At 67.5% G+C, this 27403-nt stretch overlaps 3 protein-coding genes across 4 annotated transcripts; 2 read left to right on the forward strand and 1 right to left on the reverse strand.

Moving 5' to 3' along the window:
• Positions 1–2577: 2577 nt before the first annotated feature.
• NXPH4 (neurexophilin 4) lies at positions 2578–14891 on the forward strand. Its single transcript, XM_064498488.1, has 2 exons — positions 2578–2713; positions 13591–14891. The coding sequence occupies exons 1-2, from the start codon at positions 2666–2668 to the stop codon at positions 14353–14355; spliced, it is 813 nt and encodes a 270-aa protein (XP_064354558.1). The 5' UTR covers positions 2578–2665; the 3' UTR covers positions 14356–14891.
• Positions 14892–15532: 641 nt separating this feature from the next.
• Positions 15533–20236, forward strand: SHMT2 (serine hydroxymethyltransferase 2). Of its 2 annotated transcripts, XM_064498414.1 has the most exons (12): positions 15533–15688; positions 16408–16602; positions 16700–16779; positions 17024–17224; positions 17326–17407; positions 17692–17814; positions 17964–18103; positions 18378–18543; positions 18621–18720; positions 19069–19224; positions 19473–19580; positions 19793–20236. In XM_064498414.1, exons 1-12 carry the CDS (start codon positions 15665–15667, stop codon positions 19918–19920), a joined length of 1503 nt encoding a protein of 500 aa, XP_064354484.1. In that variant the 5' UTR covers positions 15533–15664; the 3' UTR covers positions 19921–20236. The 2 variants fall into 2 exon arrangements, with proteins under 2 accessions (XP_064354484.1, XP_064354485.1); XM_064498415.1 differs by lacking the exon at positions 16408–16602 and having other exon boundaries at positions 15539–15688.
• A 996-nt stretch (positions 20237–21232) lies between these two features.
• Positions 21233–27166, reverse strand: NDUFA4L2 (NDUFA4 mitochondrial complex associated like 2). The gene is made up of 4 exons (XM_064498416.1): positions 27026–27166; positions 23509–23597; positions 21892–21952; positions 21233–21744 (listed from the first exon to the last, which is right to left on the reverse strand). Exons 1-4 carry the CDS (start codon positions 27080–27082, stop codon positions 21688–21690), a joined length of 264 nt encoding a protein of 87 aa, XP_064354486.1. The 5' UTR covers positions 27083–27166; the 3' UTR covers positions 21233–21687.
• Positions 27167–27403: the final 237 nt, after the last annotated feature.

Here is a 27403-nt window from a genome sequence, read left to right on the forward strand (position 1 = left end):
TGTCCACACTCCCTGTGTGCGCCCCTCCATGTGCACCCTCTCGTGCCCCTTTGTCTGCACCCCTCCCACATGCACTCCCCCACGTGCACTCCGTCGTGTGCACACACCCCGTGTGCATCCCTGGGTACAGACACGTGCCTTCACGTGCAGGGATACAACTTCCCGGCAGAGCGGGTTTGTGCCCAGACCCTGTCTCGCGCACACTCCGGCAGGGTCTGGGGTTACACACACACGCGCGTGCGCACACACACACACATGCACGCACGCAGAGCCGTGCAGCAGGTCCAGTTCAGGCCCACACACCGGCGGCAGCGCGGGAGGGAGCAACGCTGGCACGGGAGAAGGGAAAGCACAAGTGCCAGCCCTGCTCCTGCAGCAGCACCACGAACCTGTGCAGCCGCTCAGCCTGCCTCTCCCCACGCACGCAGCATGCAACTCGTGGTGTGCAGTGCTGCTGGGGCCGGCACTCTGCAGTGCCCCTGCACGGGAAGGGGGCTAATGCCAGAGAAAGCACCAGGGCTCCAACAGAGAAGGGTGGGAGAGGGCTGGCGTGAGAGGCACTGGCAGCCGGGGTGCGGGTGGGCCCGTGCCGGGGGCTGAGGCGTCCCTGCCCGGTGCGGCGCGCCGAGGCGCCCCAGGCCCTGTGCAAGCATCGCCCAGGAGCTGCAGCGGGTGGGGGCGACGGATGCACTCGCTGACCCATGAGTCCCCGCGGAGGTGACAGTGGGGACGGGGTAGTGCACGCCAGGCAGTCATTTGTCTGATGTCTGTTCTCTTTCCAGTGGATGCACAAGCCCCTCTGCCCTGCCATCCCTCCTCCCTCCTCCTCCTCCTCCTCCTTGCACGGCCCCGCTGCTCCCTGGGGCACACGACCGGCCCCTGGGCGCCCGGCCTCAATCGATGCGTGATGGATGGAGCACAGCAGGCGCAGGCACCGAGCGGGGCTGCGCGGCACGAGGGCAGCCCTGCGCCTCTGCGCTGCTGAAGCCCGCGGCCAAGCAGCCCAGGCTGCCCACCCGCAGGGACGCTGGGGCCCCTCCAGCCGGCACCTGCTCCAGCACCCGCCGCCCCCAGCTCCCGCGGACGGCTGTGCGCCAGGCCCCTCCGCTGAAGGGCTGCAGTATGGCCTGGCCCTCAGATCTATTTCAATACTGTCTCTTTGTTCACTTATCGGTTTCTTATATCTCCTCTGGAGTTTTTTTTCCCCTCCCTTTTTCGCTCTCTCTCCCTTTTTCTCTTCTTTTTTTCCTTCCCTGTATTTTTTAAGCCTCACTTTCCCCTTGCCTCTGCCCACCCGGATCTGGGGCTGTCAGTGCAGGATCCCCTCCCGCCCCCACCCCATGTCCCTTGGGGCCATGGGGGGCACCAGGGCTCCCACAGGGACCTTGCTGCAGCTGGGGGGGGGGGGGCTCCCGAACACCTAGGTCCTTTCTCCTGCACAGGAGGGAGCAGGCTGCGGGGTGCGAGAACCATTGCAGCGAGCGCAAGGCTTGAGGTGGGGGGAGCCTTCCTCCACAGCCAGGCTCCCCTGCCATGGGGAGCATGTGGGATGCACATAGGGCTGCTGTGGGGATGCATGTGGGGCTGCCAGGGCCAGGCGTCTGGCTCGCTGCGCCCATCGGCGTTCCCCCTCGGTCCTCTCCCTCGCCCTTTCCCGTGCTTCTCTCCCTGTTGCCGCGTGTTCATCCTGCTGCCACACGCTCCTGCACTGCTGCCCGGCCCCTCCGGCCCCGAGCCCTGCCGGCAGCTCCCAGGGCAGGAGGAGAAAATAATAGTAGCAGTAACAGTGATAGCAGTGATTATAATAAAGTGCTGGTGCTGGGGAGGGATCTCGGCTGAGTGCCGCGGGGGTAGGAGGACCCCCGGCAGACGCCTCCGAGGGCACACGCATGGGCGTGTGTGTGTGCACACACGTGTGCGTGCTGGGTTGCTTGCACACGCTGCAGTGCACAGACAGTGTGTCCGCGTGCTGGAGATGGGGGGCGGGCAGCAGTGGGGCACGTGCTCCCCTCCCTGGGTGCAGGGAGCCCCACAGAGATGGATGGGACTGGGGCCCCCTGGGGTGCTGCCCCCCAGGGAGCGGGGCAGGACTGGGGCACCTCGGGGTGATGGTGTCTAGCTGGGTGCAGGATGCCTGGGGTGCTGCCCCCATGGTACCCCCCGGTGCCCCCCCAGTGCTCCCCTCTTGGTGCCCCCCATTCCCCCCCCCCCACTGCTCCCCTCCCAGGAACCCCCAGTCGTCCCCCCCCCGTGCCTCCCAGTGCTCTCCTCCCAGGGCCCCCCACTGATCCCCCCCGCTACCCCCGCTGCCCCCCCCCCCCCATTTCCCCCTCTATTGCTCTCCCTGTTGCTCCCCGCCCAGGTCCCCCCCGGGTCCCCTTGGTGCCCCTGCTGCTCTCCTTCCCCTGGGTCCCCCCCGCCGTTGTGCCCCCAGGTCCCCCGCCCAGTAGCCCCCCCCCCCCCCGGCGCCCCGCGGTGCCCCCCCCGGCTCCCCCGCGCCGGTGCCCCCGCCCGGGGCGGCGGGCCGGGATTGGCGAGGCGCCGCCGAGGCGCCGCCCGGCCCCAGCAAGTCTCCAACTTTCTTCCTGCCTCCCCTGGCCGCCGCCTCCCTCCTCCGCCCGCCCTGCCGCGCTCCCTCCATCCCGGGAGCCCGCGGAGCCCCGCGATGCTCCGCCGCCGCCTGCCCCTGCTCGGGCCCTGGCTGCTGCTGCAGGTACGGGGCGCCCGAAGTTGGGGCCGCAGCTGGGCCGGGGGGCAATTCCGGGGCCCGGGGTGGGGGGCAATTACTGGGAGGGTCGTGCAATCTCCGGGGGGGGGTCCTGAGATTGCGGGGGCGGGGGCGTGCAATCGGGGGGGGGGGCTATTATTTGGAGTGTCGTACAATTCCGGGGGGGGGGTGCCATTGCGGGGAGGGGAGCGTGCAATCCCGGGGGGGGGGGCGTGCAATGCGGGGAGGTGCTGCCTTTGAGCGGGGGCCGCGCAGGCGTGGGGAGGGTCGCGCAATGCCAGGGGGAGCCGCGCGGGTCCTGGGGCAGCGGCCGGGGGTCGCGCAGTGCCGGGGGGCTCGTGCGGGCTGGAGAGGGGTCGCGTCCGCGGCGGCGGCGGGGAGGGAGCAGGGGGGGCACGGGCAGGCATTGGGGGGGTCCGGCCGCCCCAAGTTGGCCGGGCTGGGGGCGGGGGGCGCGGCCGTGCGTGCTGCCCCCCCCCCCCCCCCCCCGCGCGAACCGCCGTCTGGCAGCTGCGGGGGGGGCGCGGGACGCGCGAGACGGAGCCGCGCGGGCGCGTGGAGCAGCGGCGCGTGGGCGCGCCCCGGGCGCACGCGTGGGCGCCCCCCCCCACCCAAGCCCTGCCGTCGGGGCAGGGAGCGCGGGGGGCGCGGAGCCGCGGACGGACCCGGCGCGGCTCTGCCGAGGGGGCGAGCGCTGAAGCCACGCGCGCCAGCGACGCCCCATTCCTGTCCCGAGTGGGTGCGGGCTCAGCCCCAGCGCCAGCTGGGTCTTCACGCCCGCGGTGGGGGCTCCGTTCCCCCCCCACACACACCTTCCCGGGTGTCGCCGCAGCGGGGGAGTTGGAGCACGGGGTATTTACCCCGGGGACGGGACGGGGCTTTGCCCATCCTTGCCCCTTTACCTGCATCCTCGGGAGGTCACGGGGGGTGCACGTCCTGCGCAACCCCCCCGCCCCGATCCTCGCAGCGGGCCCCGGGGCAGCGGCGGCCCCCCTCCGGGGTGTTGGATGGCGCCGAGGCCGCTGGCCTCGCGCCCCTCCCGCGAGGGCGGCAGGATTTGGGGGCCGCTGCTGCGTCGGGCGCCGGCGGTGATTGGGGGGGGCTCGTGTCCGCCCAGGCCCTGGCGGGGGTGCCCAGGCTCATCACCTAGTGGATCTGATTTCCTGACACTCCATTTTTACTTTCCGTGTTTCATGAATAAAATCAAACGAGTCAATTCCCCCTGGGGAATTGGATGCACATCAGGGAACCCCCCCTTGCACAACCCTCCCTCCCCCAGGCGAAGGCTGTTGCAACTTGTTTCTCTGGCACGCTCCATCCCCGTGCATGTAAATATATATATGTGTGTGTGTATATATGTGTGTGTGTGTGTGTGTGTGTGTGTGTACGTGTGTGCATGGGGGGCAGCTCTGCGTGACCCCCTCCCCGTGTCCAGCTAACGCAGAGCATCTGTCGGTGCTGGAGCGGCTTCAAGACAAATGGTTTTGTTTTGATGAAACCAGGAGCAGGGCGCTGCCCCGGCCCCCTCCCGCCGCCTGCAAGGGGGGAGCCGCGCCGGGGGGGCCGCGTGGTGCTCCGGCCCCTGCAGCCGCTGGCGTGGGCAGGCGGCGGGGGGGGCCCCAGCCTGCCGCCGTGCCCCAGCCCGCCGCGCTCTGCCCCGCGGACAGAGCCCCGTTTCTGCAGGGGTTGGGGCCGGCCCCGGGCGACGGGGCTGGTCCTGCCCCCCCGGTCCCAGCAGGGCAGAAACTTTCCCTGCGGTCCGGGGGCGGGAGCAGCGGCGGCGGCAGGCGCGCTCCTTCCCCGGCCCCGGTTGCTGCCCCGTCCCGTCCGCCCCGGGGCGAGCGCCCGGCAGGCAGCGGGGTGCGGCGGCGAGCAGGGACGAGCCCCCTGTTCATGTGCGAGTGTTGCTGCGGGAAGCACGGACCCCCGGGGGTCTCCCCCGCCGCGCCTGTGCGTTTGCCGACTGTCCCTGCTGGGTGTTTGTGTGTGTGCGAGCGGGTGTCCGTCTCCCTGCTGGGGTGGACAAGCTCTCCCAGCCCGGCGTGCGCCCGTCCCTGCTGGGCCTGTGCACAGCGCCCCCCCCCCCCCAGCTCCCACCCCCCAGGGCTGCTTCCTCCTGCCAGCGCCCGGCCCGGGGATGCCAGGGCTCCCTGCAGGTGACGTCCCTGCCCTCCTGCCCAGCCGGCCCGGGGCCGCTGTGCTGTGCTGGTGCATTACATTAGTTATGAGCATTGGCAATTCACATTATTTTTGTGCATTAGGAGTTAGATCTCGGGCGGGGGGGGGGGGGGGGGGGAGGCTCGGCGTGGGGCCAGGGTGCCCGGGGCGCTGGGAGCAGCCTGCAGCACGGGGCGCCAGGACGTTCCCGCAGCAGTGTCCTGGCCTTGCCGGGAGAGGGGCCAGTGGCAGAGCCCGCGCCGGGCGCCGGCATTGCGGCTCCCATGCAGGCAGCAGCCACGGCACCCAGGGCTGCTCCTCTCGCCCTGGTGCCGTGTTTTCGAGGACGTGCGCCCCCAGGCCCCGTGCCTCAGTTTCCCTGTCCCCGGCGGGCAGGGAGTGGGGGCAGCAGGGTATTTCCAAGCACCTGGAATGGTGCTGGTAGCTGGCAGGCTGCTCCCTTCCCACGTTTGCCCTTCCCAGGACTATCCCTCCTGTGGCAGGGCTGGGGGGGGGTGCCAGCCCCCCGGGAGCCTCACCCCCTGCCGCCCTGTTCCCCTGCTGTCACCCGCGAGCTGCTGCGCATCTCCTGGGCTGCCGGCTGACAGATGGCCCTGCGCCAGGCAGATGCTGCCAGCCCTTTAGGTGCAAGGACACCCCCCCCATCCTCCCCCCCCCCCAGCTCCCATTAATGGGGAGAATTTAACCCTTTTTTGGCCCAGGGAAGCATATCCCATTTCCTCCTCCCAGCTTGTCCCCAAAGCAGCCACATCTCAGGCTTCAGCGGGTGCCTGCCGAGGAGACGTGAGTGCGAGGCCCCTCACCACTTTTCGGGGTGCGCAGGGCAGGGCCTATGCAAGCGCTGCCGTCGGCGTCAGGCTGACTGCATCTGCTGGCTCCTTCCGTGCGTCTCCCCCCGGCTCACTGGGTGACTCACCCCTTCCCCATCACCATCGCTGTGATTTCGGGGAGCGGTGGGGAGGCAGCAGCGCTGCATGGGGGGGGCACCTTGCTGCCAGGCCACGGCCGGGATGGGGGGGGGGGGGGTCACCAGCGCGCTCCCTCGGCCGCAGCATCCCAGCTTGGTGCAGACTGCGGCGGTGGCGGGAGTGGGCTGCCGCTGGCGCTGTAGCAGGCGCAGGGACGGGGACAGCGGGGCAGCAGGCTGGGGGCAGGAGTACTTGCCGCTCGGGCTTTTGCCTGGGGTGGGCCCTAGGGCTGCCAGGACCAGCGCTTCCCGGCGGCGTGACTCTCCTGCTCCTTGCCTGCGCCTCAGACGGCAGGACTGCGGCCAGGAGCTCAGCTCAGACCCGGCAAACTTGGCTAACCTGCAGCCGGGAGGCAGTGCGAGCCCATCGCCGTTCCCGCGCAGGGGCCGCTGGCCCGCTGGCACCGGGCACGCAGCATCCTGGCCTCATCCGTCACTCGGGGCTGGGGGGGCTGGGGCCCCGTTGCCCCCGCTCCATGCCTTGGTTTCCCCTCTCAGCCCATGCAGCCCGCTTCGGGGCCGAAGGAGGGGAACGGGGCCGTGCCGTGCCACAGCCCTCCCGGGCCAGGCCTGGCACCTCCCGGTGTGGCGCTGCCAGGGTGGGCGCGTCTCTCTTCACGCCCGTCCCCTGTGGGTCTCCCCAGCCCGGTGCCTTTGCAGCGGCTGTTGTGTGCTCAGCACGGCTGAGCTAATCTATCGCCAAACAAACACACGCTGTTATGCCGAAAGAAGGTTTCCAAGCGACTCATTTCCCTTTTTTTAATAACTCTTTCCTGAGGTGCCCTTTGCACCCTGCGCAGGGAGATGCAATAAGGCTGCAGCCAGGAGCACGGTGGGGCTCGGTCCCACGGGTCCGTGGGGGGGCAGTGGCGGGGACGGGCGCCTGGGTGCCCTGGCCGGACCCGCTCCTGGCATGACTGCTGCGCTGCTGCAGTGCGAATCTGGGGCCCGTTTCATTGCTTTTCCCCTCCTGCTTTTAACCACCGCTGTTGTGCCGGGTACCGGGGTGGGGGCTGGCTGGTGCAGCACCAGCCGCTGTGCCGAGCTGCCTGGCTCAGCCTTCGCGCTCGGGCGCTGGAGGTAAATGGCCCAGGAAAGATGAAGCTTCCTCTCCAGCCGCTTGGATTGCTACTAAAGAAATAATCATGTCCCTCTGCCCGTGAACCCCCCCCCGGCTGCTGCTGCCTTTTTCCCTGGTCGCTGTTGCAAAAGGAAAGTCATTGTGGAACCGAGCACCCAGCCTGCAGGAACGGTGGGCTGCAAAGTGCCTGCGGCACCCAGCACGCAGCGGGGGGGGGTCACCCCCGCCCCCCGCTGCTGGGACAGGCCTGGTGCTGCCGCAGGGACCCGGCAGCGCTGACCCATCCCACGGGCACCGGGGGTCACAGCCGCGGTCCTGCTGGCACCGAGCCGCTCTGCGCCCCTCCGCCGGGACCTGGGGGGGCTGGGGCAGCCACCCCACGCGCAGCGGCACAGGCCGTGGGGACGGGACAGGCCGTGGGGACGGGCTGCCCCCCGGCGGCCCCTGGCCTTGGTGCCGGGCCTGGCTCAGAGAGAGGGGCACGCGGCGGTGGGGTGGGGGTGGGGTGGGGGGGCTGGAAATGCAATTTATGATCCCGCCTGATAAGATCTTATAAAATTTCCCGGGCACACTCGAAATTACATTTCCATAGCTCAGGAGAAGCGATCTCCTCACACGCCGATACCTGCCACTTTTATGGCTACATTTATTGCAATAATAAAGCGAAACGGTGAGGCATGGTGGGGGAGGCAGGCAGGCAGATCCCGGGCACTCGGTGCTGGGCTGGCGCTCGGGGGCTTGGGGGGGGGGCACGGAGCTGCCGGAGGACAGCACCGAGACCAGCCCGGCGCCCTGACGCGGGGAACGGGAGGCCGGGCGCCGGGGGCCGGGCCGGAGGGACCCAGGCATCCATCCAGGCTGGCCTTGCTGGCCACGCGGGAGCAAGCTGGGGCTGATCCCCCACCTCCACCAGCTGCGCCTGCGTCCCCGCGTGCACATGTCCCGGTCGGCCCCATCCCCACGGGTCCCCGCAGCGCTCCAGGCGAGGGTCCCCCCTCCGAGCGCGGGATCCCCGTCCCTCCCAGCCCGGCTGTGGCCGCGTGTGCTGTCCCTTCCCTCGCTCACCCCCACACCCTCGCTGGCTCCACCGTGCACACTGCTCACACACCCGCTCATGCACCCGCTCGCACACCCGCTCGCCCTCGCCCGCTTCCCGCTCCGTTTTTCTCCTCATTTTCCCATTCAGGCTCTTTTCTTCCTCAAGCCCAATGAGTCACACAAGCCCTCCATCCTTTGCCTTGTGCCGGCTCCTCCCTTCTATTATATTTTTTCCTTTGCTCTTAACAGCACTTTTCTTTGCCACCTGCGGGGGGAGGCTGGGGGGGTGCACACTTCCCACTCCCCCCCCAACACACACCAGCTCCTGTTTCACCGCAAAGCCCTTAAAAAATAATAAATAAATAAAACAACGGCTGAGAAAAGAAAAGGCAGGAAACGAATGACAGGGAAAAGGAACCAAAAGCAAGGAAAGAAGAAGAAGAAGAAAAAAAAAAAAAAAAAAAACACGAAGTCCTACTCGGGCTATGAAATATTTATTAGCCGGCGCGTGCCGAGCGCGTTAATAAAGCCGCGGCATTTGCATATTTTTTCCCGTCTGTGCGGAGAGAGGTGTCTGTTCGGGGGTGAATGCAAAACTGTTTGCAGGAGGCGAGGTCCTCCTGGCCCGTGCGAGCGCTCAGTGCCCGGCCCCACGCGGCTTTACGTCCAGTGGCGGCGGGGGGGGGGGGGGGGGGGGCCGCGGGGATGCTGGTGGCGCCGTCCTGTGCCCCGTGCGAGGGCGCAGGCAGACTTACGGCTCTCGCGGTGCGTGTCCACAGAGACAGCAGAAAGCAGCCTGGCTTTGGAGGGATTTGTCCAGAGCAGGTTGTGTGTGGCGTGTGCCCTGCTCGGCGCTGCACCTTGGGGTCTTGCCGGCGGGGGCAGAGCCTCCTTTCCCATGGCCCCCAGCAGTGGCAAGGCTCCTGGCTGGTCGTGGCTTGCCCCGCCGGCCTGTGGCCCCCGGCTCTGCCAGCATCCCTGGACTCAGCCCAGGTGTCCCCAACAGCAGGTCAAGCCGTTGCCCTGGCACCAAGGAGCCGTCACCACAGATTCGCCTCCTGGGGACTTTCATTAGCAGCCTGCCACTCATCATCCCCATCTGCGCTCGTAGCTGGGGAGAGGCGCAGGCACAGCCGCTGCCGTGAGGACACGGGCCCTTGGTGCCAGATGTGCACGGAGACACACAAATGCACGCATCCCGACGTGCACATGCATCCCAACGTGCACATGCAGCCTCACGTGCACATGCATCCCAATGTGCACACATACGGATATGTGCGTGCACCCTGAGAAGCAGAGGCACACTTGTAAGGACACATGCAGAGACATTAGTTGTGCATGTGTAACTCCGCATTTGTGCACACGGACGTGCTCTGATGGACACGGAGATACTCGTGCACACTCAGCTGCACGCTGCTTGGCACCCACATGCACTCGGGCATTTGGTGCACGCATCCGTGCTCTTGCAGGCACAGGTGCATGCTCAGAGGTGCAGGGCAACGTCTCAGTGCACACCTGTGGCACAGCGGCAGGCGCACGCTCATGTGTGCACACTCTGCACGCGGAGTCACGGGGATGCACCATGCACATCGCAGCACGTGCGGGCGCCTGCTCGGGTCCCTCCCCGCACTCCGGCAGAGCCCACTGCTGCGCCACACTGCTGGCCACCGCATTAGCACCCGCGCGGCGCCGGCGAGATAAATGGGAGCTGTCACAAGCACCTTGTTTGCTGCTAACCTTTGGAAATGCCACACCGCCCCGGGCTGTACTGTGCCGGGGGGAGCAGGCCCGCGGGGACTGTCGCTCACCACCTCCAATTAATCTCCTTGCACTAACGAAGGCAGTGGGGTGACAGGGGGGACACTGGCTTCACCCTGTGCCTGTGGGGAGAGCTGAAGGCCCGGATCTGTGGAGCAGTGCCTGCTCCAGCACCCTGTGCTGAGGCTCGGGGAAGCGAGGATGCTCAAGGCGGCGAGGATGCTCGGGGAGGCAAGGATGCACAGGGAGGCAAGGGCACTCCGGGAGGTGAGGGTGCTCAGGGTGGAGGGATGCTCAGGGCGGTGAGGGTGCTCAGGGAGATGAGGATGCTCACGGCAGCGCGGGTGCTTGGCAGCGCAGGACAGTGGGCTCAGGACAGGGGTCAGAGCGGCTCCTCCTTTGCCTCAGGTGGCTCTCCTGGAGCTGCTGCGGGAGCTCGCTGTGCCCCACTGCCAGGCAGCCCTGTCGATCCGCTCCCTCCCTCCGCCAAGGTGACCTGGCCCCAGGGGAGCAGCTGACGGCGCTTGGCCCTGCCAGCAAATGGGATGTGAGCGGCCATCACTGCTGGCCCTGACAAGCCAAATTGATGCCGGCACTGAGAGCCTTCCCGGTCCCTCCGCAGCCATCCTCAGCCCTTCCTGCACCCTTGCCCTGCTGCGCTTGCACACCTGCAGCATAGCATAAGTGCCTGCATGCTTGTGGCAGATGTGCATGCATGCTGCACAGGGCTATGCCTATGCGGTGATGTGCATGGGGGCATGACAGCAGCACAAGCACATAGCACAAGCACCCTCATGGGGTAACGCGTGGGCGCAGTAACACTTGTGTGCGCGCACACACACACACACACACACACACACACACACACACACGGTGCCTCACAGCAGAGCCCTGCACACGCTGGAGGCATGCATGGCCCTTGCGTAATGTGCAGGAGCGAGCACGGACAGAGTGGCTCTCCGCGCACATGTGTGCAGGGCTGGGAGGTGCCAGGACCCTGCACATGTGCCCACAAAGCATGTCTGACGGGTTTGCATGCACAGAGGTGCCCGTTGCACCCCGACCACTCGCAGGCAGGAACATTAACATTTAAAGTGAGGTGTGAGCAAGATCTGCCCTGAATGCCTGTGGCACTGGCAGGGCGCAGGAGGGGCTGACTTTGGCTCCACTTAATGGCAGGGAAGTCTTGCCACGTGCCTGCCTGGCAGCATCCCCTCGCCACAGCCTCAGAGCTGCTCTGCCTGCTTTGTCCTGCGGGGCTGGGGCTGTCCTCACCAAGGGTGCCAGAGGGGCTGCAGGCGGCCACGGCCCTGGCCTGGTCCCAGCACTCAGTGACGTGCTGAGCTGGTGCCAGTGCCTCCCTCCCCCTCCCATCCCTGTCCCCATCGCATCCCCTTCCCCACTGCTTCCCTGTCTCCATCAGTTCCCCATCACGTCCCTATCCCGATCACCTCCCTGTTCCCATCTTCCGCTTCCTCATTGCATCCCCATGCTCAGCAGTTCCCCATTGCATCCGTTTCCTCATTGCTTCTCTGTCTTCATCAGTTCCCCATCACATCTCCATCTCTGCCACCTCCCTGTCTCCATCACATCCCTGTCCCCATCACTTCCCCATCACATCCCCTTCCTCATTCCTCATTCTCAGCACATCCCCATCCCTATCCGTTCCCCACTGCATCCCCATCCCAATTGCCTCCCCATCCCCATTGCATCACCAGCCCCATTGCATTCCCATTGCATCACCAGCCCCATTGCATTTCTATCCCCATCGCACCCCCACACCTTCATCCCCCTAGCAGGAGATCACGGCGGGAGGGGGGGGGGGCATGTGGTGAGGGGAAACTGAGGCAGGAGGGGCAGGGCATGGGGGCCCCACAGGACTGCTAGGCAAGACCCCAGGCATCCTGGCTCTCTGCCTGGAGATGGGAAGCAGGAGCAGGGCAGAGAAACTTCCAAACAGCTGCTCCAGGCTGGTGGGGTCTGGGAGCACATCCCACGCATGCCCCCCCCCCCCCCCAGAGCAGCCCCCACGCTGCTCCATCCCCTCGGCGAGCACCCCCCTCTCCTGCCCAGGCTCGCCCCTTGGGAATTGCCTCCCACAGAGGCACATGGGGGCTTGGGGGGGGGGGGCTGGTGGACCTGTACAGTAGGTTTAACGGCAGCAACAGGGGAGCCCAGGGAGGTGCTACCCTACCGCGGGCCGGGGCTGGGGGCCACGGCCCTCTCCCCCTCCCCCAGTTATCGCTCCATCTCCTGGTCCTGCCACGCTCCATCTTCCTCTCGCTCGCTGGCTGTAGAGGCGCCCGTCTTTGAAGCTACGTTGAAATATAGATAAGGGTGAATGCGGCAGCCGTGTTCAGAGAGCGGCGGGAGGGGGCCGGGGGGCAGCCGGCGCTGAGCGGGGGCTGCGGGGATGCTCCGCCGTGGCCTTGCGGCACCCCAAGTCCAGCCCCCGCTGCCTGCTTGGGCTGGGCTGAGACCTCGCAAACTCATCTCTTCCCTGCCCCAGCCCCCCTGCACAAGCCGAGCTGGGGCAGAGCCTCGGGGTGCCGGGGCAGGCTGTGCCCGAGCCGGCCAGCACAGCAAGACCGTGCATGCGTCAGAGCAGTTTACGGGCTGATCCCGGCATCGGCAGCATCAGCGCAGGGAGGCTCCAGCTTGCCCGGGGCAGGCACCGGGGCCCCGCAGCCGGGCGGGCTCCTGCGGTGCTGCTCTGTCCTCTGCGGGGTGCGCGGCCCCTGCAGACCTGCCCTGTGCCCCAGCGGCACGAGGCCTGGCGCGCTCATTGCAGAAATGGACGGCAGGAACCGTGCCCAGCTCCTCCTCCAGCTCTGCCAGGATGGAGTCAGTGCTGAAGCATATCCCCCCTGGGGGCACAGCCCCCCCCCGCAACCCCCGGTGCCCTCCTCCGTGCGCCCATGGTGCCTGAGATGGCAGGGCTGGACGGAGCAGCTGCCGGGGACAGTCGGGTTTGGATGCGGGAGGGAGAGGGAAAGAGCCGCCGGCTCCCTCCCGCCGGCAGGGCAAGGGAGCCCCGCTCGCTCTGCGCGCGCCCCTGTGCAAGGGGCGGCTGTGACCCCCCCCCCCCCCGGTGCAATTATCGCGGCGGGAGGAGCTGTCGCCGCGCAGCCCGGCGGGGGCCCTGTAATTCCAGCAGCAGATCAGAGGCCCGGGGTAATGCAATTAGGCTTCCCTGGCAGGCGGCACAAGGCTCGCCTGCCTCCCCCTCTCCCTCGCCTCTCCACGCACCCCCCCCTCCCGGCCCCTGCATTTTAATAAGGCTAAGCTGTGGTGGGGCAGGTGGTAATGACCTGCCCAGTCTCCTGCCTCTTCCTGTCCCTGGAACGGGGCGATGCTGAGAGGCAGCTCTGACGCACGGGCCTGGGGAGGGCCCGAGGGACGAGGGCTGAGCGGGGACGTGCAAGCAACCAGGGCTCGGATAGAGGCATAGGGGTGCAGGGGGGGCACAGCAGGCTGGAGGGGTGTGCGGATGCAAGCGTGCACACCTCCAAGAAGAGCGCGCAGGTGCAGGAGGGTTGCACAGTGGGTACAAGGGGTACGTGGATGCAGGAGTGCACAAGTCCAAGAGGCGTGCACAGGCGTGGGGGGGGGGGCGGGGCATAAGTGCAGGAGGAGTGTGTAGATGCAGGAGTGTACAGGTCCGAGAGGCGTGCATGGGCATGGGGGGGGGGGGTTGCACGGTGGGTGCGAGGGGTACATGGGCACAGGAGGGAGCACAGGCACAGGTAGGACATGGGGGCCTGGGGGTGGGGATGGACAGGCTGAGCACCAGGGTGATGGGCACATGCTCATGTAGCCTCTGCCCTCTTCCCCATGCAGATGGTCTGTGCCCAGGGCCACCTCACCAAGACCCTGGGCTACCTGGAGCTGGGCACCTCTGGCCTCCTCAAGGACGTGCCCTACGGCAACCTGAAGCCCCCCGCGCTAGAGCCCGGGCGGCTGGTGCCGGGCGAGCTGCTGCGGGGCGCGGGGCAGCCTGCCAGCCCTGCGCGTGGCCCCTGGGACTGGCAGAGGAACCAGACGGCAGGTGGGGTGCCGAGCCCCCGGGCCCGGCACAAGCCCCTGCTCAAGGCTGCCCGTGCCAAGAAGATCTTCGGCTGGGGCGACTTCTACTTCAACATCAAGACGCTGAAGTTCAGCCTGCTGGTGACGGGGAAGATCGTGGACCACATCAACGGCACCTTCAGCGTCTACTTTCGCCACAACTCTTCCAGCCTGGGCAACGTCTCGGTGAGCATCGTGCCGCCCTCCAAGGCGGTGGGCTTCGAGGTGCTGCTGCCAGCGCCTGCCGCACTCCCACGTCCACCACCCCCACAGAGCACCCTGCCCCAGGGCCGCCCCAAGGCCCTCAACTGCCACGTGGAGTACGAGAAGACCAACCGGGCACGCAAAAACAAGCCCTGCCTCTACGACCCCTCCAAGGTGTGCTTCACCGAGCACACGCAGAGCCATGCCGCCTGGCTCTGCGCCAAGCCCTTCAAGGTCATCTGCATCTTCATCTCCTTCCTCAGCATCGACTACAAGCTGGTCCAGAAGGTCTGCCCCGACTACAACTTCCAGCATGACAACCCCTACTTCGGCTGACGGTCCCCGTGGCGGGATGGAGGGTGGGATGGCGACAGGGTGCACAGGGCAGGTGGCAGGTTTCGGTGTGTGACGGGGAGCGAGCGCCAGTGTGCCACCGTGCCTGGGAGCAGCCAGCTGCAGCGGGGGGAAGGGGGGGGGGGGCTTTTCTTGTTTGTGCGGATGTGTGAGATGTGCATGTGCATGCACGTGTGGATGCACGTGTGCACACTCACGTGTACCTGTGTGTTTCTGTGTGCGGCCACACATGTGCATGCTGGCCATCATGCCTGTGCGGGCACCCGTCCCAGGTATTTTGGAGCCTTTCCCTGGTCCCATTTGTCCCTCCTTGGCCGGGAGAACCCAGGCCAGGGGTGGACTTCGGGGCGCCAGACTAAGCCCCCAGCGCCCTATGGAGATTCCTCCATGCTGTGCCCACCACCCGCCAGCTCCTGCCCTCACTCAGCTCTGGGCAGAGGCTTCTTCATATTTTTTTAAGAAAATCAAAATGAAAAAGTGGAAAATTAAAAAAAAAATAAAAAAAAATTGGAAAGCTTGCTGTGGAGCATGCTGATCCCATAGGCCGTGACAGCCAGCGTGGTGACACCAGTGGTTCCTGCCGCCGCGGTGGCGGACACCTGACAGTGTCCCCAGTCCTGGGTGCCATTCCCCTGCCCAGGGCCATGCAGGGCTGGGGGCTGTGCAGTGCCTGGTGCAGGCCAGGCCGTGGGCTGCAGGTGGGCAGCGGGGAGGGGACGGATGGGGCTGCAAGGTTGCAGGGGATGGGGTGCCGGGGTGCAAGGCTGAAGGGAATGGATGGATGGGGGTGCTGGGGATGGGGTGCAGGGTGCAGGGTATAGGGTATGGACAGATGCGGGTGCAGAGGCGCAGAGGATGAAGGTGCAGGGGAATGGCTGGATGGGGTGCAGGGGCTGGGGTGTTGGGGATGTGGGTGCAGAGATGCAGGGGCTGGGGTGCTGGCGTGCAGGGAATTTGGTGCAGGGGATGGATGGATGGATGGAGTGCAGACTCACGGGGTGCAGACTCATGGGGTGCGGGGATGGGGTGCCGGGCATGAATGCAGGGAGTGCGGGGCGCCGGGAATGGATGGACGGACGGCGGTGCGGGGCACCGGGGAGGTACACGGGTCGCGGGGCATCAGGGCGGGGCGCGACCTCCCGCTTCCCGGCGGGCCCCGCGCTGCCGCCCCGCCCCGGCCCCGCCCCCGGCAGCGCTCGCGCGGCGTCGGGGGGCCGGGCGGGGGCGGGACCGGGACCGGGACCGTAGCCGGGGCCGGGACCCGCCGGCGCTGCGCGGAGCTCGCACCGCCATGTGGCCGCTCCGCCTGGGCAGGGTGAGTCGCGGCCGGGAGCGGGGCCGGGAGCGGGGCGGGAGCCGGGCAGCCCCGTGGCCCGTCGCGCCGGGGGGGCTCCCGCCCAGGCGGCGGTGCCGGGTACCGGCCGGGCTCGGTCCCCGCTGCTCGGGCTCAGTCCCCGCTGCCTGGGCCGGTCCCCGCTGCCCGGGCGGCTCCTGCACCGGGTGCACCCCCCCGACGCCCCCCCCGCAGACTTTGCCCCGTCCCAAAGTCCCTTTGGCGGCGGCACTGATGGCTGCTACCCCCCGCGTCCGGCCCACGGCGGATGATGCAACGGTGCGGCCGCTCTTGCACCCGCCCCCCGGGGACCCGCCCCCCGGGGACCCGCCCCCCGGGGACCCGCCCCCCGGGGACCCGCCCCCCGGGGACCCGCCCCCCGGGGACCCGCCCCGGCCGCGCCCCCGGCGGATGATGCAACGGGGCGGCCGCACTTGCACCGCGCCGGCCCGGCCCACCCCCGCCTGAGCCCCGCCCCCCGGAGCCCCGCCCCCGAGCCCCGCCCTCGCGGCCCCGCCCCGCCGTGCCCCACCCCGGAGCCTCCCCCCCCGCCCCTGCTGCCCGGGAGGCCTCGGGCAGGACGAGCAGCGTCCAGCAGCCCCGGGGGCCGGGAGGCGCCCGGTGTCCGCGGCCGGGGCGCCCGGGCCCTGCCCTGGGGGCGGCGGGGTGGTGCAGCCGCCCAGCGCCCCTCTCCCGGGCAGGCCCTGAGGCGATGCGGCCCGACGGGCGCTGGCAGCCTGCGGGCGCAGCACGGCCCTGCCGCTGCCGCCGCTGCCGGACGCACGCCTGGCTGGACGGGGCAGGAGAGCCTGGCGGAGAGCGACCCCGAGATGTGGGCCCTGGTCCAGAAGGAGAAGGATCGGCAGTGCCGGGGGCTGGAGCTCATTGCCTCTGAGGTGGGACGTGGGGAGCGTGGGGCACGGCCACAGTGCTTGGGACAGCCCTGCTCCCGTGGGGGCTCCGTGCGCCCTGTCTCACCCCCTTTTCCCCCAGAATTTCTGCAGCCGGGCGGCGCTGGAAGCCCTGGGCTCCTGCCTCAACAACAAGTACTCGGAGGGGTACCCTGGCAAGAGGTAACAGAGGGGGCGGGATGCGGGGCTGGCTCTGGCTGGGGATGAGGATGGCGGGGTCCTAGGGCAGCACTGGCACCCTCTGGCAGCCTGGGCCCAGCTCCGCCAAAGACGGAGGGGAGCTGCGGGATGCTAGGTCTGCTTCGGGGGGGGGCTGCCCCCTCCACCCCAGCTGCCTGCGGGGCCGTGGGAGAGGTTGCGGAGCTCCCCGGGCACGGGGCGCCCCACCACCTCTTTTCTCTTCCAGGTACTACGGGGGAGCTGAGGTGGTGGACCAGATTGAGTTGCTGTGCGAGCAGCGGGCTCTGGAGGCGTTCGACCTGGACCCGGCCCACTGGGGAGTGAACGTGCAGCCCTACTCGGGCTCTCCGGCCAACTTCGCTGCCTACACAGCCCTGCTGCAGCCCCACGACCGCCTCATGGGGCTGGACCTGCCCGACGGGGGCCAGTGCGTGCGCAGATGGGGCAGCCTGGGGGCTGCTGCCCTTGGGGGTGGGCCCTGCTCCCAGCACCCAGTCTGACCCCGCGTATCCCTCTGCTCCTCCGCAGCCTCACACACGGGTACATGTCGGACATCAAGAGGATCTCGGCCACATCCATCTTCTTTGAGTCAATGCCCTACAAACTTGACGTGAGTGGAGGGGGGGCCAATTCCCAAGGGAAAGGGGGCATCTCCTGGCAGAACCCCCTGTCTCAGCAGGGCCTTTGGGGTGCCTGAGGGCCGGTGCTGCCGCTCCACCATCTCCTCCCTCTTCTGTCCCACCTGCTTTGTGCCAACCGTATCCTGCGTCGCGGGATGCTGGGGGATGCCGGTGGTTGAGCCCCAAACACGCTGTGCTCAGAGCCAGGTGGCTGGGAGGTTTCTATGCCCCAGCAAGCTGCCAGCTCTGATGTACGTCTGTCTGTCCCTCACAGCCAGCCACAGGGCTGATCGACTACGACCAGCTGGAGAAAACTGCGCGGCTCTTTCGTCCTCGTCTCCTCATCGCCGGCACCAGCGCATACGCCCGCCTCATTGACTACGCGCGCATGAAGAAGGTGGGGAGGGGGAGCGAGCCTCTCCCCCAGTTCTCTCCCGGGAGGCCGGGGAGCTCGGGGCTGGTGCGAGGCTGGTCGCACCCCGTCCTTGGCTGCGGGGCGGAGGGACAGGGAGCGTTTGGGACTCCCCGATGCCCCGGGTCCCCCAGGTGTGCGAGGAGGTGAAGGCGTACCTGCTGGCCGACATGGCACACATCAGCGGACTGGTTGCAGCCAAGGTCATTCCTTCGCCCTTCGAATACGCTGACTTGGTCACTAGCACCACCCACAAGACCCTGCGTGGCGCCAGGTGAGGATGTGTCCTGCCTCCCTCTCCAGGCGGGACGGTGCCGGTTCGCAGGCAAGGGGGTTGCAGGGATGGGGGGGGTTCAGAAGCAGTGCTTTTATTTCATGCACTGGCTGAGGGGGCAGAACCCCAACCCAGAGCGGGGACAGGAGGGACAATGCCCCTGGGGTTCCCAGAGGAGGGCTGGTAGCTGTCTAGGTCACTGGTCCTTGGAGGGGCCAAGTCCTCTGCTACGGGCTCCGTAGGGGTTCAGCAGGCCTGTGAACTTTGCCAACAGGTCAGGACTGATCTTCTATCGCAAGGGCGTGCGCTCAGTAGACAAGAAGACGGGCAAGGAGACACGCTATGACCTGGAGGACAGGATCAACTTTGCTGTTTTCCCCTCCCTGCAAGGGGGACCACACAACCACGCCATTGCTGCTGTGGCAGTGGCCCTCAAGCAGGTGCGTGTAGGGGGGCGCTGGGCTCAGGGCTGGGGGGGCAACGCAGCTCCCCTTGTTGACATAGTCTGTCCCCCCAGGCCAGTTCACCTGCTTTCCGCCAGTACTGCCAGCAGGTGCTGAAGAATGCCAAAGCCATGGCACAGGCCCTGCTCCAGTGTGGGTACACACTGGTATCAGGTAATTCCTCCTTCCGTGGTGCTTTTGGGGATGAGGAGGGCAAGGCTGTGACTGGTCTCGAGTGACACAGCTTAGCCTCGGTCCACTAGCCAGCAGTGGGAAGAGCATGTGTGTGTTGGGTGGGAGGGGGACAGCGTTGGCAGGAGTGACCCGCTAGGGCTGGAGCGGGGAGGGCTGAAAGCAGGGGGCAGGAGAAGAGGGCTTGGGAGCTGGCGTTGGGGAAGGCATGGGGAGGAGCACCGCGAACCAGGCTGGAGGCTAGGCGTTGGCGGCGAGGAGAGGGTACGTTGCTGGAGGGTCTGCGTGGGGCTGGGTGTCACTGACCCATTTCCTTTTGCTGCTCCCCAGGCGGGACCGACAACCACCTGGTGCTGGTGGACCTGCGGCCCAAGGGCATTGATGGAGCGCGGGCTGAGCGAGTTCTGGAGCTCGTCTCCATAACAGCCAACAAGAACACGTGTCCTGGGGACAAAAGCGCCCTCACGCCGGGGGGGCTGCGTCTGGGTGAGGGCCCTGCTCTGGCCAGGGTCTTCCCGTCTCTGTCCAGCCATTTCCCTGGGGAGGGTTCTCCAGGCTCTTGCTTTGAGATATTCCCCCTCAGTTTCACCTCTACCTCAGAGGGCTCCGTGTGGGAATTTGGAGCCGGTTTCTGGCTCGGAGAGGGGGTGTGGGACCCCATGTGGCCTGGGACGTTGGGTTTGGACTCTGCTGCAAGTGCAGCTCCCCAGCCCTGACAGGGTCTGTGTCCCCAGGTGCCCCCGCGCTGACTTCCCGCCGCTTCCAGGAGGGCGATTTCCAGAAGGTGGTTGCTTTCATCGACGAGGGCATAGCGCTGGCTCTGGACGTCAAGAGCAAAACCAGTGAGTGAGCCGGGGGCCCTGGCCTCCCCGGCGCGGAGGCGTGAGCTGGCTCCTCTCCCATCGGGATGCTGGGGCTGCACCCCCAGGCTTGCACCAGCCTGCCACCCCGTCTGGGGACGGAGCCGGGACAGGGATGGGGTGGGATGGACCTGTGACGTCCTCCCCTGGCTTTCTCACCTGCTCTCACCCCCACCCCCCCCACCCCCGACCAGGCAAGCTCCAGGACTTCAAGACCTTCCTGCTGCAGGATGCTGAGACCCAGCACCGCTTGGCAGACCTGCGCCAACGCGTGGAGACCTTTGCGCGTGCCTTCCCCATGCCTGGCTTCAGAGATCACTGAGTGGGGTCTCTCAGCACCAACCCTTCAGGCCTGGACTACCTGGGGACAAGGGGAGCATCAAAAACACCCTAGGGCCTCCCCCTCCCCTCGGTCTCCCACCAGCACCTTTGTGATCTGGCACTTCTCCCCGCTGGGGTGGGGAAAGCTCGGGGAGGGGGGCAGCCCACCCCGGTCCTGCTCTCGTTGTTTGGGTTTGGAGACCAAGCCCCCACCAGATGGGGGAGGGACCATTCCTCCCACCAGCCCTGTCCCCTCTCTCTGGGGAAGCCTTGCCCTTTTCTAGGGGGAGAGGGTTGCTAATAAAACTGGGACCAGAGCGTGCCTGTGGAGGTGTGTGGGGTGATGAGCCGGGCTTGGAAAGGTTAGTGACAGAGGGAGGTGGGGACAGTATCCCCAGGGCTGTGTCAGCACAATGCCAGCCTCGGGGCCTGAACACCCCGGCTCGGGCAGTGGTATCCTGTGCTGTGCCCCGTCCCCTGCTGTTGCTCTGGGCAGGGTACCGCAGGGTGGAGGCAGAGCCTGGGTGCCTGGGATCCACGGCCCCTACGGGGAATGTGGGGTGAACCCTTCCTTGCCTCAGTTTCCCCATCCCCTCTCTTCTAACTAGGTGCTTCACCCAGCAGGCTGTGAGGGGAGCGGGGAATTTGGGGGAGTTGAACTGAGCCCCAAAGGCAGGCAGGTACATAGGAGGGACGGCAGGGCAGTACGCTGTGCTGCGGGGGGGGGTGTCTGGGCAGTCCCTTTCGCCTGTCCCCCGCCCCGTGGCATGCCGCCTGGCTGGAGGCGGTGCAGGCCCAGCAGCTGCCTGCTCCCAGACACGTCCCGCCGCCCGGTGCCATCTCTTGCGCGGTTCCTGGCTGCAGATCCCCCTCGGCCTCGGCCAAAGCAAACAGCACCGGGCACCGCCACCCCCGCCTGCTGCCCCGGCCAGGTCCCTGCCCCGCGGCACGTAGCCCCGGGAGCGGAGCGCGGCCGCCCGCGCACGCAGCATGCGCGCGTGCAGCTGCAGGCGCCTGCGGGTTGCTGACCCCCTCCGCCCCATGGGGCTCTTCTCCCCCCCCGTCGTGTTTCCTGTTGTCTCCCTGGGAAGGGCTGGGTCAGGGCCACGGTGGTCCGTGGGCATCCCCCGGGACCCTGGAGCGTGGGAGACAGGAAACGCAGCGCCCGGGGCTGGGGATGGCTGAACCGGTCCCTTTGCAGTGGGCCGCGCCACCACCCCGCCCTCCAGGCCGTGCACGGAGGTGTCCCTGCGCGTAGGGTGGTTTGGGGGGAGGCGGGGAGCTGAGTCTCTCTGAAGTTGATGGGCCTGGGAAACAGTTTATATAATATATTTTCCTGGCCTCACCCCCCCCCCGCCAATGCTTTATTACAGTCCTGTGAGTTTTATGGAAATTTTGCAAGCTGCGAGAGCAGTGCCTGCTGCCCCCCCCCCCCCCCCCCGGTGCTCACTCCCTGCCCAAGGGCTGTGGCTCCATGCAAGAAGCAAGCGCGCGGGTTTACTGGCAAGGGCCGGGGGGGGGGGGGGGTCCCAGCGCTCCTGGCATGACATGGTTTATTGCCAGGGTGCACAGCCCCATGGTTTGCGGGTGCCGGGGGAAGGGTGGGGGGGGTGGTGCTCAAGCCTGTGTGCAGGTGATGGCGTGTGCTGCAGCACTGCGGGGCCAGCGGCACCGGCGGGGGGGCGAAGCAGCAGGGGCTCAGTGGGCATGGGAGTGCCCCCACCCCCCCCACCCCCCGCTGGCGCGGGAGCCCCTTCCACATGGCAGCTCAGAAACTGGGACGGTCCTTCTTGAGGCTCTTGTAGTCCGTGGAAATTGCCATAAACTGGAGAAGGAGAAGGATGTGAGGGGGGGGGTGGGGGTGCAGCCCCCCCCCCCCCGGCCTCTGGCCACAGGGTAAGGGAAAGGTGGTGCTTTCCCCTGAAATGGGGCTATCCTGCTCCCCGCCCCACAGGTCTGCCCCAGTGCTCACTTTGTACTGGTCCGTGGGGCCCAGCTTATTCCAGGGCTCAGGGTTATTTTTCCGGTCCCAGCTGCAAGGGGAGATCAAGCCATCAGTCCCGTGAGAGGACTTGGGGGGGGGGGGAACAGGACCCTACAACCCCGCATCCCCCCCCCGCCCCATTTTACCCCACTAATGCCCCCCCGCACACACACCCAGGGCTGGTTCCCCATGGGAATCTTGGGTATTGCCATGGCAACATTTTTCCCTTTTTGCTGTGGGGTTGGCAGATTTGGGGGGGGGGGGGGGCCAGCCACTGCTGCCGTCACCCCCTGCCCAGGTACCCCACAGGCCTGGCTGCCACCCCAGGGCTGGGCAGGGCATGGGCGCCTGGCTGCCCACCGGCTTGCCCCATCCCGCAGCCGCTGGAGGCACCGTCCTGCTGCGCCCCAACCTGGGCGCTGCCCCCCCCCCCCCCCCAATTCACTCCCAGCCCTCAGATGCTCTCCCAAGACCCCGACCCCCGCTTCCCGGCTGGAGAGCTGCTTGCTTTGCTCTGCACGCCTGCCGGGAGCAAGCCGGGCTCAGCACTGCCGTGCAGCACTTGTGGATGGTGGCGCGGCTGCACGGGCAGCTGGTGTGCGCGGGATCAACCCTTCCCAAGGAGCAAAGGTCCTGTGCTGTCCCAGGAGGGGCTCTGGGAAGGCCAGCGGAGCCGTGGGATGCATCCCCGGAGAAAGCAGCTCACGTCTCCCCCGTCTCCTGTCCCCCTGCGATCTGCTGGTGTTGGCCAAGAGCAGAATTTTCCATCTGGGAAGCGGCGGGGGGGCGGGGGGGGGGGCTGTTGTTTTATCTCCCCCCCATCCACCCTTGGGCTTGTACGATCAAAGACAAGGTGCCTGGATCTGCTAATTGCTGAGCTAAGTACCCTGGGCAGCTGGCGTCAAATTAAATCAATGAGTGTTTTACCGGGAGCAAACAAATATTAGATAGGCATTAGACAGCATGGGGCTGCGGGGACCGTGGGCCTGGAGTTGCAGGGAAGCAGCCCTGCACTCCTCCAGCCCTAGCACAGCATGGCTGGCTGTCCCTCTGCCAGCCCCTCCATCCCACCATCAATTCATCCCCACACCTCGTCTTGCGCTCCCTTTCTCCATTCATTCTCACACTGCTTTTATCTGTCTATCCACCTCTCTCTCTCTCTCTCTCTCTCTCCCCCCTCTCCCCCCCCTCCCAAATCCCTCCACCAACCATCCATCCCACTACTTTCCCATTCCTCCGTCTGGCCCTCTGTCAATCCATCCATCCCCACACTCTCCATCAGTCACAACTGCTTTTATCTGTCTAGCCATTCATCCAGCCGTCCTGCTCCCTCCCATCCTTCCCCCAGACCCTGCGGGTCTCCTGCTGCAGCAGGGTCAGGGGCTCTGCCCCCCCCCCCCCCCCCCCCCGCTGGCCACTCCTCCTCTTCCTCCTCCTCCTCCTCCTTCTGCCCTTCTGCACCCAGGTCTGGCCACTGCCACACGTGGGGGGTGTTAGACGGAGGGCCGGGTCCTGCCCCCCAGGGCCCTGGCATCCCTGCCGCGCTGCTGCGGCTGCGCGGTGCCCCGAGGCTGCGCCGAGGGGCACGGTGCCCCCGCCTTGTACCTGACGTCGGGGCTGTACAGGGCCAGCCGCAGCAGGTACAGGACAGCGCTGCCCAGGCCTACGCTGATGAAGCCAATGAGCGGGACGAGCTGCAGAGAGAGAGAAATGAAAAATACCCCAATAAAATGAATATTTATCAGGCCGACTGGAGAGTGAAAGGGAGAGCTGACACGCCGGGAGATTTACAGGGGAAATATGGCAGAGCAATCCTGTAGCTGGGCTGCGGTACACAGTGTAGCTGTCAGCTTGAGTGACTGAATTAAAAGAGGGAGAGAAAAATCAGCTCCTGCTGGAGGGGAATTGGATTTGGAATGAGCAATCGCTCCCCCTGCACCCACTCCCGACCCAGGTGGGGGTCCGGCCCTTCCCGGCGGGTGCTGATGCTGGGCCCCACATGCCCCCCCCCCCCCCCAACCAAGGCTGCCGCTCCCAGCCACGCTCAGGCCATCGCGTCCAGCATGGAGCTGTGCCATGCCCGGACCCCCGCCTCCCCCCAGCCTTGGGGCGGTTGTGGGGAAGGGGTGTGCGTGGGGCACGCGGCTCCCCCCCATGCACACACGCGCCCCGCGCCAGGCGGCCAGCGCCAGGCCGCCAGCGCCGCGGCCCCGCTCTCCCACCGCTCGCTCTGCGGTGCCCGGGGGGACACGGCCTCAATCGGAGCTGAGACGCGGCTGCTTTGACCTCCCCGGATGGCGGTGGCCCTCGTGCCGGCAAAGGCGGCCACAGCCTAATGAGCCGCCCGCCCGGCAGCGCCCCGGGGAGCCGCGTGCGGCCGGCGCCTCGCCGTGCCCATTAGCGCCAGGCGGGAGTGGGGGCCACCGGCTCCCGTGCTCCCTGCCGCTTGCATTGCCGACACCCGCGCGCCCGCCCAGCGTTTGCTGCTCAGCGCAGCAGTTGGGGCACAGCGAGCGCCTCCCCCCGTGTCCCAGCGGGATGGCGGTGCGGGACGCACCCCAATCCCTTTGGCCATTCCTTGCCGACCCCCTCCACGGTCTGCCAGGGGACAGCAGCCAGGCGGAGCAACATCTCATCTGCCCTCTTCCAAGCCCCCTGCTCCAGCCCAGTCCCCTCCCGGCACCCCGGAGGGGCCAGAGCCTGCTCCGGAGCCACCGGTGCTGCTCGCTGCTCCTGCCGGCTGCGCCGATGCCAGCTCCAAGTCGGGAGGGGAGTGGCACGAGCCCATCGCCGCCCTAGGCACCGCGCGCAGCCTTGTGCCAAGAGGAGCTGGCAGTCGCTGCTGCCCAGCCGCACTGCCTAATCCACGAGCACTTGGCGGTGCCGGGAATTGCGGTGCCTGTTGGAGGAGACTCGGGGTGATAGATTCATCTCACCATCTGCTGCTGACACCTTCTGGGTAATTAATGCCTGGAAAGGACCAGGGGTCGAGGGGGCCGGGGGCCACTCATGCAGCAGCCAAGGGGCTGCTGAGCTCTGGGGGGCAGCGAGGGGGCCTGACCCCCCCCCAAACACACACGCACGCACACACACACGCACACACGCATGCACACACGCAATAAACACACATATTGAGAGTTTGACCTTAAAAGTATGGCAAGTTAAAATGCTGCTCGTGTGTGCTCACACTGCAGTGCTGAGCTGTCAGGGAGTATTTGCCCTTTAACCCCAACAGCAAGAGCCGTGAAGGCACTCGTGCAGGGAGCGGCACGGTGCTGCTCCATCCCTGCCACGGGGCCCAGCCGAGCTGCCAGGCTGCCCCAGTCCTACTGCCCTGCCTGCAAAAATAAGGAGGAAAATGAACGCGGGGGGTGTCAGGGGAGGCGAGGACGCTGCTGAGAGCAGCACTTGGCACGAGGGGTTGGCAGGAGGCCCTGCGCCCGCAGCACGGCCATGCACAGCCCAATGCCCAGGGCACTGCCCACCGGGGCCAGGCCAGGCCTTGTCCCACCAGAGCTCCCGGGCTTCGGCCCCGCAGCAGACCCGGGGCAGCAGCCGCTGCCGGATGGGGGGGGACTGCAGCTGCAAGGTGCACGCGCTAAGGCACCTGCCCGGCACAGGCTGCGGCGGATCGCCTATAACGGATGGCACGTCAAAAATCGCCTCAGCAACCTCTGCTGGCAATAATCCTGCTTCACAGCTCCAGGCACGTGCCAGGTCCCCAGCCCCGCCCCCCCCCCAAACTCTGCTCCTCGGGGGCCCCTCCATGCCTTTCAGTCCTGTGCAAGGCAGCTGGGGGAGCCAAGGCGAGGCTTGACCAGAAAAGCCTCAAACTCCCCAGAGCACAGAACCTCAGCAGTGCTGGGAGGACATCACAGGAGCCCGAGGCTTGCAGCCTGGCTCCCCCAGTCCCCAGCAAAGCCAAACCCCAGCCTGGTTTCTGCTGTGGCCACTAGCTCCCCCCTCCCCGCCCGAGGCTGCCAGCAGCGCCGGGCATCCTGATGCTCAGCCATCATGCACCGTCCTCTCCAGCCCGGCTGCTGCCCCCCCCCTCCCCCCCAACCGGCGCCGGCTGCCAAACGCCTACGTGACTCGCAGCCCTCCCCGGCCGCCAGCCCTAGCCAGTCCTGGGCCAGGACCCGCCGTGGGAAGGAAGCCAGCCTGGCCGGCGGAGAGGCCGCCCTGGCCACCGGGGATGCTGCCCAGCTGCAGGCGTGTTGCAGGGGCTGTGATTTATGAGGGTTCGGGCTGCTTCGTGCAGGAGACCTCAGCCCGAGCTGCCGATGGCAGGGCACAGCGGTGGATCTGAGCTGCCGGCGAGGAGGCGGGGGGTGATGCCCATTCCTGCCTCCCTGAAGTGCCCCAGCAGTAAGGGCGGGGGGGGGGGGGGGGGAGGCGACAGAGCCAGGCCCCTTGGGCAGGTGCGAGCGGACGTGCCCACGAGGAGAGCCCAGATGCGTGCCAGTCCGGATGCGTGCCAGCCCAGACGCGTGCCAGCCCAGACGTGTGCCAGCCCAGACGTGTGCGCACCCGGGTGCACACGCGAAGCCCAGCTGGGCTCAGAGACCAGACTGTAGCACTGCGACCGCTTGTGCCAGAGGGAGCGGATCAGGTAGCAGAAAACACTTCCACCTCCTCTGGCAACTCCAGCCCTACCGTGGCGGTTGCAGATGGGGCCGATGGGGCCGAGCCCTGGGGCTTGCCCGGCCACAGGAGCCTGGGGGAAGTGCACTGGGGAGCTCACAGGGGTGGCGAGTGGTAGGGAGGCAGGGGCCGGTGGCGGGAGTGCGCCTGGGGTGGTGGGTGCAGGGTCCCCAGGGGCTCGGCAGGAGTGCGCCTGGGGTGGTGGGTGCAGGGTCCCAAGGGGCTCGGCGGGAGTGCGCCTGGGGTGGTGGGTGCAGGGTCCCCAGGGGCTCGGCGGGAGTGCGCCTGGGGTGGTGGGTGCGGGGTCCCCAGGGGCTCAGCAACGGAGGGGCTGCTGCAGAGGCTTGGAGGGCCAGGGAGGTCCCCGGGGTGCGGGGGGCTTTGCAGGGCTGGAGGGGGCTGTGGGGGGGTCCCGGGAGGCTGTGGGGTGGCACGGAGGGCCAGGGGTGCTGCAGGGAGAGGGCTGGGGGTGACTCACGCCAGGGTGCCGCTTGACGTGCCGGGAGAACATGGCTCCGAACAGGGGGCCCTTCATGCCGGGGCGCGGGGAAGCAGCGGGGCTGTGCGGTGGCAGGTTCCCGAGCGCCGGGCGGGCGGCAGGGCGGGCGCCACGGGGGAGGCGTCTGCACTGCGGGGAGGGACGGGGCGGGACGGGATGGGGAGCCCCGTCCAGGGACACAGCTGGAAGAGGCGGGGGGCATATTCTGCCCCTTCCAGGCTCACGCAGTGGGTTGATGGTGGGCTCCAGACGCCTGGGCCCCCCACGGTGCTGCACCCTGAACCGCACCCTGTGCTCCGGTCCCCCCTCCGGGCCAGGGGGCCAGCCCCCTCCCCTCCACACACAAATACTTCGCAG

The sequence above is a fragment of the Dromaius novaehollandiae genome, chromosome 28 (assembly GCF_036370855.1).
Source record: "Dromaius novaehollandiae isolate bDroNov1 chromosome 28, bDroNov1.hap1, whole genome shotgun sequence".
Classification (NCBI taxonomy): Eukaryota; Metazoa; Chordata; class Aves; order Casuariiformes; family Dromaiidae; genus Dromaius; species Dromaius novaehollandiae.

Coding starts and splice junctions, on each gene's coding strand:
- NXPH4 (XM_064498488.1), top strand. CDS start 2,666: ATGCTCCGCCGCCGCCTGCCCCTGCTCGGGCCCTGGCTGCTGCTGCAG. Junction 2,714..13,590: donor GGCCCTGGCTGCTGCTGCAG/GTACGGGGCGCC, acceptor TTCCCCATGCAG/ATGGTCTGTGCCCAGGGCCA.
- SHMT2 (XM_064498414.1), top strand. CDS start 15,665: ATGTGGCCGCTCCGCCTGGGCAGG. Junction 15,689..16,407: donor GGCCGCTCCGCCTGGGCAGG/GTGAGTCGCGGC, acceptor TCTCCCGGGCAG/GCCCTGAGGCGATGCGGCCC. Junction 16,780..17,023: donor GAGGGGTACCCTGGCAAGAG/GTAACAGAGGGG, acceptor TTTCTCTTCCAG/GTACTACGGGGGAGCTGAGG.
- NDUFA4L2 (XM_064498416.1), bottom strand. CDS start 27,082: ATGAAGGGCCCCCTGTTCGGAGCCATGTTCTCCCGGCACGTCAAGCGG. Junction 23,598..27,025: donor ACGTCAAGCGGCACCCTGGC/GTGAGTCACCCC, acceptor CTCTCTCTGCAG/CTCGTCCCGCTCATTGGCTT. Junction 21,953..23,508: donor CTGTACAGCCCCGACGTCAG/GTACAAGGCGGG, acceptor CTCCCCTTGCAG/CTGGGACCGGAAAAATAACC.